The 12,473-nt window shown below is 40.3% G+C and overlaps 1 protein-coding gene across 1 annotated transcript in view; it reads right to left on the reverse strand.

The window, feature by feature from the left end:
* Positions 1 to 2,183: 2,183 nt before the first annotated feature.
* The window catches only part of LOC136875096 (uncharacterized), a 50,055-nt gene continuing 39,765 nt past the window's right edge, over positions 2,184 to 12,473 (reverse strand). The window contains exon 5 of the mRNA XM_067148825.2: positions 2,184 to 2,401. Within this exon, the coding sequence (XP_067004926.2) occupies positions 2,185 to 2,401 (217 nt within the window). The 3' untranslated portion in view covers position 2,184. The remainder of the gene's footprint in view (positions 2,402 to 12,473) is intronic.

Genomic DNA, 12,473 nt, shown 5'->3' on the forward strand with positions numbered 1-12,473 from the left:
ACACAGAGTTCATCATCGATCGCATAAAGAGTTAATGTCTAATCGAGGGTATGAATATACAAACATTATTAAACCACTCTTCTCTACAGAAAGTTCGCCATGTAGAAAAAGAAAGCAAACAGGCATGGGTTTGAAGTGGAAATATAATCAACAACCTATTGTTGACTATGTACACTGGGATGATCTTAATGAGCTTGTACAACGTCTACAGCTGTTAATGGCTTCTAAATCAGCAGGTCATACTGCACACGAAAACGAAATTTTATCTATTATTGAAGAACTTCGAGAAGCTCGAATTATTGCATAAATAACCAGTCTTCGTTTTACACCACATCAGAATGAGTGTTGACATCAGAGCTAATATTGCTAGAGAGTTACACCGCCCCGCTCGCAGATGTTACATGCGGCGGAGGGTTATTACTAAAGGATTAGATGATCTACACCAAATGGATTTAGTAGAAATGATACCCTATTCTTGAGAAAATAATGGTTTTAAGTATATGCTAACCATTATAGATGTTTATTCTAAATATGCTTGGGCACAACCTTTAAAAAGTAAGAGTGGAAAAGAAGTTGCTGCAGTGCTGCGTAAGATATACAATAAGAGCAAACATTTTCCTAAACATATTCAAACAGACAGAGGAAAAGAGTTCTACAATGCTGAGTTCAAACGATGGACCACATCACACAACATTAATCATTACTCAACGTACAGCAATGTGTAAGTTTGTGTTGTAGAACGTTTCAACCGAACACTTCGTGAACGTATGTGGAGAATGTTTACTAAACAAGGAACTCATTCATGGATACATAGGTTACAAAAGCTTATCCATGATTATAATCACACCTATCACCGTACTATTAAAATGAAACCTTGTGATGTAAAAGACAATCGACTACTTGCAACAGTGTATAACGCAATTAAAACAGTAGATACTAGAAAGAGAAAATTTCAAGTAGGTGATATTGTTCGCATCAGCAAGCAAAAACATCAATTAGAAAAAGGGTATACACCTAACTGGACTACTGAGCTCTTCACTATTTATAAGGTGCAACCTACTAACCCTGTAACATACCTCTTAAAAGATTGTCAACAACATCTAATAGCTGGTGCTTTCTACACAGAAGAATTGCAAAAGACTAAACATCCAGACATCTACCTAGTAGAACGCGTACTTCGAAGGAAAGGAAATAAAGTGCTTGTAAAATGGTTAGGGTATGATGATTTTCATAATTCTTGGATTAAAGAAACTAATGTATTGTAAGGAATAGATGGTAATAAAAAAAATAAAAGATGTTGTGCTTTTTTTTTGCTTCCCTTTTTCCTTCCTTCTGCTCTTAGTAATAATGAAAGGATACAGACAAAGGTTTAAGAAATAAAAAAGATATAAAAATAATTATATATTTACAAAAAATAGTGCACAAAATACAATACAAAACAATATTTAAAAAATATTTATGCATTTACAATTTTTACAAGTATAAAATTCTCCGTTGTTACTTCTTTCCAAATTGGGTGCTTTGCAACACCCTTGCTCCTCAAGCCCCCTTTGAGCAACTGAATCAAAACTGAAATTTTTTTTTCATCTCTTTGATGAATGTCTTTTCATCATTATCATCATCACTATCTTCTTCATCATATAGGTCTTCTTCTTCCTCTTCCTCCTCCTTAAAGAGGAAAAGATTTTTTTTCTGCCGTTCCTCTTCTTCCTCTTCTTTTCTTATTAATATCACCACTTCCTCAATCCATTTTACAATTGAACTATTGTGCAGCTCCTCCTCCTCCTCCTCCTCCTGCCGTAAACTGCAGTCCATATCCTGCTCTTCCTTCTCCTGATGCTGCTGCTGCTGCTGCAGCTGAAGTTGAACTCTACTACGAAGTGGTGGTGTGGTCTGCAACTCCTGCTGTCGCAGGCTGTCGTTACAGCTCAAGTCCAACAGCATCTCTGCCTCCTGGTAATGTTGCTGCCGCTGCTGAAGGCTACCACAGCTCAAGCCCGGTAGTGTTTGGACTTGAGGAAAGCACTGCATCTGTGGTGGTGTAGACAACATCTCCTTCTCCTCCTCCCACTGCTGTTGTTGATGCTGCTGCTGCTGAGGTTGAACTCTACTACGAAGTGGTGGTGTGGTCTGCAACTCCTGCTGTCGCGGGCTACCGTTACAGCTCAAGTCCAACGACATCTCCTACTCCTGGTAATGTTGCTGTCGCTGCTGAAGGCTACCACAGCTCAAGTCCAATAGTGTTTGGACTTGAGGAAAGCTCTGCATCGGTGGTGGTGTAGGCAACATCTCCTCCTTCTCCTCCTGCTGTTGATGCTGCTGCTGCTGCTGCTGAAGGCTAAACCTCAAGTCCAGAGGTTTATAGCATCGCGGCAACGTCTGCTTCACTCGTACCATTTTGCTGTTGAAAAGTATTCCCTTCAATAACTGAGACGAATCTCTGATACAGTCTACAAAACCCTCCAGCATATATACTCAATCTCTTACCCCTACTCTTAGGCACTACACGCTTATTTACTAGCAGGGGAGCGCACGTGATGAAACTGTAGGTGGTTAGGCTAAGGGGGGAGAGCGCTCCCCCTGAAAGCGTACGTGCAAGCCAACAACGCTCCTAATTTTATAACACCTACTTTTTTCTTAAGCACTCCTGCTGCACCCGCATGCATTTAAAAATAAGAGATAACGATGTTGACTCAGCAGGAGAGCACACGTGCACACATTTTCTTTAAAAATAACAAAGAGAAAAATGCTGACTCGGCAGGAGGGTGCACCTGCGAAGGGAACAATGCTGACTCAGCGGGAGAGCGCACCTGCATGCATGTTTAAAAATAAGAGATAAGGGAGGCTGACTTAGCGGGAGAGCGCACCTGCCACACACAAAAGAACAGAGGAAGGGGGGAAACGAGGCTGACACAGCGGGGGAGCGAGGGGGGAACGATGCTGGCTCAGCGGGAGGGGAGCACATCTGCACGCCATGCTGACTCAGCGGGAAGAGAGCGCACCTGCCACACACAGCTGCACAAAGGGAAACGCGGTTAAGGCTGACTCAGCGGGGGAGCGAGGGGGGAACGATGCTGACTCAGCGGGAGGGGAGCGCGCACATGCCACACACACACAGCTGCACAAAGGGGGAAACGTAACCCCGCCAAGGGGGTGGAGGCCACACCCCGCCCCCACCACCCTGCACGCGCACGCACGCTCACCTCCCCCACAGAGACAGACCAACACACCCACCCTCCCCCCAGCACTACCCACCCCAACCAATCAGGGCAAAGCCCCGCCCCCACCCACCCACCAATCAGAGCACAGGCCACGCCCCCACCCCCATCCCACCCACCAATCAGAGCACAGACCACGCGCCCCGCCCACCGCCACCCCACCCCAAAGTGGATCAGAACCGGCGTCACACCACTACTGCCGTGGCCTGAATTAAGGTACAACCCCAGCATTTGCCTGGTATGAAAATGGAAAACCACGGAAAACCATCCCCGGGGCTGGCGACAGTGGGATTCGAACCCACTATCCCCGGATGGAAGCTCACAGCCGCGCGCCCCTGACCGCACAGCCAACTCACCCGGTTTGCTCTACTGAAGCAGCCGAGGCAGACGACCAACGATGGAATGGTAAGTCCAAGTGTTCAGTATCTCATTGATTAACATACCAGGCACAGTCTGCACTGGCATATTGGAAGGGAGGATGCGATCAGAGGTTGAGACGCAATTGGATGAAAACAAATGTGGTTTCAGACCACAGAGGGGCTGTCAGGATCAGATTTTCAGTATGCGCCAGGTAAATGAATAATACTACGAGAGGCATAGACAGGTGTGTTAATATGCCGTAGATCTAAAGAAAGCAAATGACAGGGTAGTAAGGGAAAAGACGTTCACCATACTGAGGGTACTTGGATTAAGGGTAAATTATTAAAATCAAAGGCTTTTATATTGACAACTGGGCGGCAGTGAGAATTTAATGTAGAATGAGTTCTTGGTTCAGGGTACTTACAGGGGTTAGACAAGGCTGTAATCTTTCACCTTTGTTGTTCGTAGTTTATATGGATCATCTACTGAAAGGTATAAAGTGAAAGGGAGGGATTCAGTTAGGTGGAAATCTAGTAAGCAGTCTGGTCTATGCTGACGACTTGGCCTTTATGGCAGATTGTGCCCAAAGCCTCCAGTCTAATATCTTGGAACTTGAAAATAGGCGCAATGAGTGTTGTATGAAAATTAGCCTCTCAAAGACTAAATTGATGTCAGTAGGTAAGAAATTCTACAGAACTGAATGTCAGCCTTGCAGACTGCAGACTGAATGCTGAAAGGCATAATGGTCTATAATAATTTACAAAATTCCCTCAAGTTCAGAGTATTAATTGCAAGTCAGAGAGGACAGATGGAGCTGAGTTGCTTTCTTTGCTTTCTTCAGAAATTCTGAAGGAAAAATACTTGAGTAACATGAAGCAGTATTTCTGGTTTTCAAAACAGAAATAAAATCCACAATTTCAATTTACATTGAGTACCTAAACTGATTTTAGTTCTTTCTTCAGCATTAATGTGCAGTAGTCAGAACAGAATGCATTAGCCTGCATATCTTATCATACTTGGGAACAACATCAGTTCCACGAATGTTCATTTGGTGTCATCTGTCCAATTCAACAGAAGAACAGTCATCAATATGAAAAGCTACAAAATGGTTCTGAAGCACATTCACTGCATCCTCATCAGACTCGGCAGCAATGATGGAAATCACTCCAGAAAGAATTGTACAGAAGAAAACTGAGTATCTTCAATTTTTGAAACATCTGCACCCTTTGCATGTTTCAGTACTTCTTCACTGAGAGGGTACTCGTTAATAATATACTCACATACTGTGCAGAAGAAACCCCTGGCAGATGAAAAGAATGTTGATTTATCTCTAGCATTAAGTTTCTTCACCAAGTCCATTTTCTCAACAGAATGACTAGCTCATCAATGTCACCCTGATTTTCTACAGAATATTATGGAACTTTTAATAAATGGGAATTTTTGATCACATTTGGTTTAACAAATCTGGAAAGCAGCTGATTAACAGGTTCATCTTTAGTTCTAGTAGTTTATGAATGTGAGGGAAAGCACTCTGAAGTGTAGAACTGAGATTCTCAAATACAGGAATGACAGCATACAGCAAGGCGCAGTATGCCTTATTTAGGCCTGATGACAAAACCATAAACATTTTTCTTCATGATTTTGAATAATGTTCTTACTTATTAGCAATGAGTCTCCGATTTTGAGACAGATGCAAATTTATGGGAGTGACCAATTCTGATGATTCATTAGTTTTCTTCTTTTCATGGTCTTTAGAAATACCTTGGCATTAAAGAAACCAAGCACTGGATCCCATTGCTGTAACAGCCTTTGCAGACATTTTCCTAATGATAGCCATCCTGTGCTAACATGTTTCAGTATCTTCTTCCCCTCTTTGCTGTGAAGCTCTTGGAATTTCTTAAGGTGTTCCTTCATCTTACACCTCTTTTCTAGATACTGTAATAGAAGATGTCGACTAATGGTTCATAAAATTTAACAGGCAAACAGCTTGCAAATTTCTCAGCAGCCAAGTTGACTAAATGGCATGAGCAACCAATACGAAGAGAGATGACTGTGCTTCCCCTAAAACTACACAATTTTGAATCGGTGCTTTGTAACACTCTGTGAAATTACTGAATTACAATGTTGCATCCTGTTCAATCACCCACCAAAGGCTGAGACAGACATCTGGGCTATCTATTCCTGCTTTGCCACAAAACAGGTGATGACAATATGGTAAAGTTTAGCATTACAATTATTGCTCCCACTTAAGCTAAGGGAAATGGATCACGTTGCATGTAACCACAGAGTTCGCTTCTAGAATCTGTACCCATTTCTTTCCAAATGTGTGTAGTTCTCGTACGACCAGAGCCAGGTTTTTTGCAATTTCTGAACCTGGAAATATTTTCCCACGCAGAGCAGCAGCATGATCGGCAACAGCCAACGGGATATTATGATCAATAGAAAATAAAGTGAACAAGCATTCCGCTCTTACTCTATCAAGGTCGGCTCCAGAAAAGGTAAAAAACGAATTAATTTTCTGACTGTCATCCTTACATTTTTTATGAAGACGTGCTTAACAGATTCAACGTGATTTACTAATTATGTTCTCCCTCCTTAAGAACCGTTTATATCACATGAGTACATTGAACAGAAAGCAAACATTTCGCCTTTCCATGATCGTTTAAAACAAGAAAACTCAGCAGAATATGCCTCCCTAAAAGATTGATAATAGCTTTTCTTAGTTGAACTCCACTAAAAATACTAAATCACTTACAAATTTGACACACAATTTCACGAGTATCAGAACTATGATCAATGTTACACCAACACACAAGCGAAGTTTTGAGCTGCTATGAAGCACGACGTAATTACTAAAGTTCTTATATATAAATTCATAGCCTGCTATCTCTCAGTGCCTTCTTTTCATCAAAATCATAGCCTGCTAATTGGTTGGGAACATCTTAGTGAATGAAGTAACAGTTGAAGTCGAACAGGTGGCAAAAGCACGGTGATAATCGATAATGAGATTATCGATACATTTATCGGTTGAATTTGGAACACTGCATCTCATATTACCAGCTACTATCAAAAGTCAAATAAACTTATGTGAGTGCAAAAATCGAAAAAAAATAGCGTGGAAATTCAAAATCCATAAAATAATGCTCTTCATCGGTACAACCGTAACACACTCAACAAAATCTGTACATTTTATGGAAATTCCAGTTACATCGCAGGTATGTTAGTGGAATGGTAACATCATTAGTGTAGCATAGAAGTCTGTGCCTGTGTCCTCACTGCAGAGTGGTGTAGATATTCTAGGATGAGGAGATGGAAATACAAATTACTTGGTTAAAGGTGGAATCCGCTTACAACAGGCAGATGGGAAAAGTCGATCACACAGACCAAAATAAATCATAACATGAAGTGGTACTCCCAATTGACTCTGTATGCCCAGTATTTATATGGCACCGCGGGATGCATGACTTCCTCACAAGCAAAGAAATGGGAGGCTCGACCTCGTCTTGTTGATGTTGCATTCATAGGAGAAAATCAGTGGACAAAAAAGGGGGATTAGTTTCCAGATGCGAAAGGCTAGACCACTTGATCACAACACAAGATACTGCCACCACAAGACAAGACGAGGCAGAAAATATGACAGTGATTTGTATGCCATGCATTTTGTGGCATATCACATCAAGGAAAAGGTGCAATACTCTGCAGCAATTCTTCTTTACGTGATTCGGTTTTTTGGTGACAAGTGATTTGTCCGGTTTCCATTTAGATTGTCAATAAAATGGTATTTCATGTTGCATTGATATTTGCTACAAACCAATTATGATGCTGTAACACGCTACTCGACCGGCAGGAAGCGCAGGACACTTGCGGAACTACTATGACAAAATTTCAATCTTGGAATTTCCCCACCTACCAATCCCAACCACCTATGCTGTAATGGTCCAAAGAAGGAAACTGACATCACCTCAGTCCAGGCTGTGCAGAAAGAGATGAAACCAGGGAAAGCCGATGATCCTCCGGCAGAGTTTTGTTCTCTCAATGGCTGGATGCACCAGTGTGGCTAAAACAGACTTTCAACCAGTTCATCCAAGAAGATCAAATACCAACAGATTGGCGACGGAAGCCCTGCCGATTTTGCTAATTACCACACAATCAGATTTCTGAGCCATGCAATAACAGTTTTTGAACAAGTCCTTGAGAAAAGGATTAGCGACTTAGCCAAACATACAACAGTCAAGCTGGATTTGTGAAAAATTGTGGCACAAGAGCTGCAATCCATACTACAGGATTATTAGGTGAGAAATGCCATGAAAATAATAAGATGCTTCATCTCCACATTCTGAACTTTGAGAAGGCCTTTCTTTGGGTGGCACATGTCCAAATCTAGTCAGCACTACGAGAACATGGCATTCCAGAGCACCTTGTTGTACAATTGCTCTACGAAAAAACAAGAAGTTTTGTTCAAGCTGACGCAGAAGCATTCCATGACTTCTGCATATGCCTTATCACCACTGCTGTTCATTCTTGTGATGGACACGTTACAAGCCAATACCTTGTACACTCTCCATGCTAAAAGATATAAACTTCATGGTTATGATCCATATTGAACTGTGATCACAGTAACGATTATTAATGTTGTATGGTCCACCATTTTCAATACTATATTATGCAATATTTTTGAACTACATTTCTAAAATAGGGACTAGTTTTGGCCTTGGCTGCCCATCTTCAGCCTTAATGTGACATCTAATAACTAAACAAATGTAAAAACACAAATCAATATTTAATCTTCAATAAAATCTGAAAGATAAATTAGGCTCTAAACTCCTAGCACCTGGAGCATGCTCACCACTCAGTCAGACTTTTTTTGTATTGATATTCATACAATTGTTAATTCCATCACTGCTAATCATTACAATTTCAATTGAAAACTGCGGACTGGTAAATGTTCACACTACAGTCATATCAGCAATCACCAAATCTACTTGAGTGATGTTCGCAGAATGCGAGCCGCTGGATGCCACTGTAAATAACCACCAGCTGACGCAGAATTGCTGGATGGTGTTTCCGGAGAGACCAATGTGAATAAAATGAAATGCTCCCACAGTACTTGTTAAAATCATGCTGAAATGCCGTTGGACATTGTCAGCACGGCACATGAAGATATGGTTAAAACTGACACTTCACAATTTGTAGCAGGTATAAATTCGCAATTCATTGCGGTGTCCATGAAGTTAACCTGAATAAATGATAGGTAAAATTAGAAAAAAGCAATGAATAAAAGGAGAGATAGAGAGTGTGTTAGTCAAAAGTCATTGGATATATGAGACTAACCTCTCGTTGCGGCATGTGGTGCGTGATACATTGTTGCGTGCCTCATACTAACGGTTGTGAGATTCAAAGGATAAGGAAGGGGCGGAGCAAGGAGGGGGTGAAGAGAGGGAGAGGGGGGGCAAGGGGCGAGCAGGGGAGTTTGGGAAAGGAGGGCAGATGGAGGGGAAAGGGGGAATTACTCCGGGCCGAAGGATGTGGCTCTTGATGAAAGGTGCTGTGAATATTATGAAAAACTGAATTATGACTTGTTGGTTTGACGTTTCAAAAATTGGAATTAGAAGATCAAATAGGATATTTGGCTTTTCTGAAATGTCATAAAGATTATGATTCAGGTTAAGATATTGATCTAAAGGTATGAAGCATCGTTCAATAATGTTAAGGAGGGGTCCATTGTTGATGATATGAGACTTTCCATATCTTGCTTTATATCTGTGAATTTGTGATTATAGTCATTCATATGCTGCCCTTGAGCTGAAAATATATTGTACTTCCGGGCATTGTCGTGTTCTGAGTACCTTATAATAAAATTCCTCCCGGTCAGTCTGACGTAGGAAGAATAACAACAGTTGGATATAACCCTGATTTTGAAAAACTATTGAACTTGTTTGTGCATGAGGCATTATGTAAGACTTGTACATCCCTATTATTGGTTTTGAAAATTACTTTTACATGATACTTTTTAAAGATTTGGTGACTGAAAATTTGTTCGTTGGACGTAAAAATGGAAAGGGAGGAGGTTTTTCAAAGTGGTAGATGTGGGATATTCAAAAATAACTATGCTAAAGAAACCAACAAAAACACTAGGCCTAACACACAAAAGCAATTTCACCCTCCGGTCATACATTTCTCCAAGGTACCACTGAATGAAGAGGAAGGTTCCATTTTAGCCAAGGGCCCTAAGCACAATTGGCCTAAATTAACACTCTGAACACAGCCATCAGTACAACAGTAGAAAGCAGAATTATCCATTAGCCAATTGCCAGCAGATAAACAAGACAAAGTAAGAGCTGAAATAAAAATAAAATTAAATTCCATTCTTACCCTAAAAAACAATATTAACTACCATAATTCACCCCCTATTTATCAAGATGATAGTAGCTACAAAGATTTGTCTCTCAAACAAAAACAAATACATGCTTTCAAGAAGAAAATCAATGACGATAATCTTATACTTGATATTGTAAACATATATCCTGGCATAGAAATCTTCAAGGTATACCCCATTATTCAAAATAATTTAAGCAAACACAGTGGCCAAAGTATATCAGAAATAGAGGATTTCATATCTTTCCTTAAATTAGTTATAAGCAACAATTATTTCACTTTTGATAGTGTTATTTATCAACAGGAAGGATTGGCTATTGCCCCTGGTACCTTACCTGAGATTTACTTGGATTTTTGGAACACACCAAAATTTAGAATAATAATAATAATAATAATAATAATAATAATAATAATAATAATAATAATAATAATAATAATAATAATAATAATAATAACTTTGACAACATTATCTTCTGTGCAAGTGTCGATCACACCATAGTAATTACTGATGAGAGCAACGCAAACACTACTCCCACACCCGTTACTCTTAATAACTTTGACCCGCATATAAATTTCACATTTGAATCCAAAATTGAACGGAAAAATATGAAAGACCGAAACAGTCACAACAGTCCGTCCATATCCTTCACACCCCCAAATTCATAAACGAGCTACGTACAACAGCATGTTGTACCAACCCTTCAATGCTCCAATGTCTAAAAGAGACTTCAAAACTGAGTTGGACAGCATTCGTAACATAGCTAAATCTAACGGATACAACAGTTTCCTTATTGAAAAAAACAATCAGTAATATAAATATCGCACATCTACGACTTTGAAAAAACTGAAACAAAACAACTCCTCCCTTTCCATTTTTATGTTCAACGAACAAATTTTCAAAGTCACCAAATCTTTAAAAAGCATGATGGAAAAGTACTTTTCAAGACCAATAATAGGAATGTACAAGTCTTACATCATGCCACATCCATAAACAAGTTCAATAGCTTTTCAAAATCAGGAGTATACAGGATTGTTTGTGACAGTTGCTATTCTTCTTACGTCGAACAGACCAGGATGAATTTTACTCAGAACACGTCAATGCCCTGAAGTACAATATGCAGTATTTTCAGCTGTATGACAGCATACGCATGACTATAATCACAAATTCACAGACATGAAGCAAGATATGGAAATTCTCAAAATCGTCAACAAAGGACCCCTCCTTAACAGTACTGAAAGCTGCTTCATACATTCAGATCAATATTTTAACCCAAATCATAATCTTAATGGCATTTCAGAAGAGCCAAATATCCCATTTGAACTTCTAATTCTCATTTTTAAGAACCTCAAACCAACAAGTCGTAATTCAGTTATTCATAATATTCACAGCACCTTTCCTCAGCAGCCATCTCTTTTCCCACATCCTTCAGCCCTGCAATAATTCCCCCATTCCCTTCATTGACCCTCTTTTCCAAACCTCCCCTCCTCACCCCTTGCCATGCCTCCCTCTCCTTGCCCCGCCTCTCTCTGTATCTCCTTGCCCCACCCCTTCCATTTCCTTTGAAACTCACAACCATTAATATGAGGCATGCAACAATGTATCACGCACCAAATGCCGCAACAAAAGGTAAGTCTAATATATCCTATGACTTTTGACTAACATGCTCTCTCCCTCTCCTTTTATTTTATTTTTTTTGCTAGGGGCTTTACGTCATACCGACACAGATAGGTCTTATGGCGATGATGGGATAGGTTAGGCCTAGGAGTTGGAAGGAAGCGGCCGTGGCCTTAATTAAGGTACAGGCCCAGCATTTGCCTGGTGTGAAAATGGGAAACCACAGAAAACCATATTCAGGGCTGCCAACAGTGGGATTCGAACCCACTATCTCCCAGATGCAAGCTCACAGCCGTGCGCCTCTACGCACACGGCCAACTCGCCTGGTCCTCTCCTTTTAATCATTACTTTTATCTAATTTTATCTATTATTTATTCAGGTTAAGTTCATGGACACTGCAATGAATGGTGAATTTATACAGCCACAAATTAAGAAATGTCAGTTTTAAACATACCTCATGTGCCATCCTGACAGTGTCCAACAGCATTTCAGTATCATTATAACAAGTATTACGGGAACATTTCATTTTATTCACGCTGGTCGATGTCGAAACACCAACTAGCAGTTCTGTGTCAGCTAGTAATTATTTACAGTGACATCCAGCAGCTTGCATACTGCTAACACCACTCAAGTACATTTGGTGATTGACGACCTGACTACAGAATCAACATCTACCAGTTCCATTTTGCAATTGAAATTGTAATGATCAGCAGTGATGGAACTAACAATTCTACAAGGAAAAATCTGAATGATGAGCACGCTCCAGATAGAGCCTAATTTATCTTTCAGGTTGTACTCTTACAAGGGAAACGCTCGGAACTGCACGCAACCATGCTCAGAATAACAAGCAACCATAAACAAAACAGTGATGTGAGTCATTTCCATGGAAAACGTTGCATTCTACC

The sequence above is a fragment of the Anabrus simplex genome, chromosome 5, assembly GCF_040414725.1.
Source record: "Anabrus simplex isolate iqAnaSimp1 chromosome 5, ASM4041472v1, whole genome shotgun sequence".
Classification (NCBI taxonomy): domain Eukaryota; kingdom Metazoa; phylum Arthropoda; class Insecta; order Orthoptera; family Tettigoniidae; genus Anabrus; species Anabrus simplex.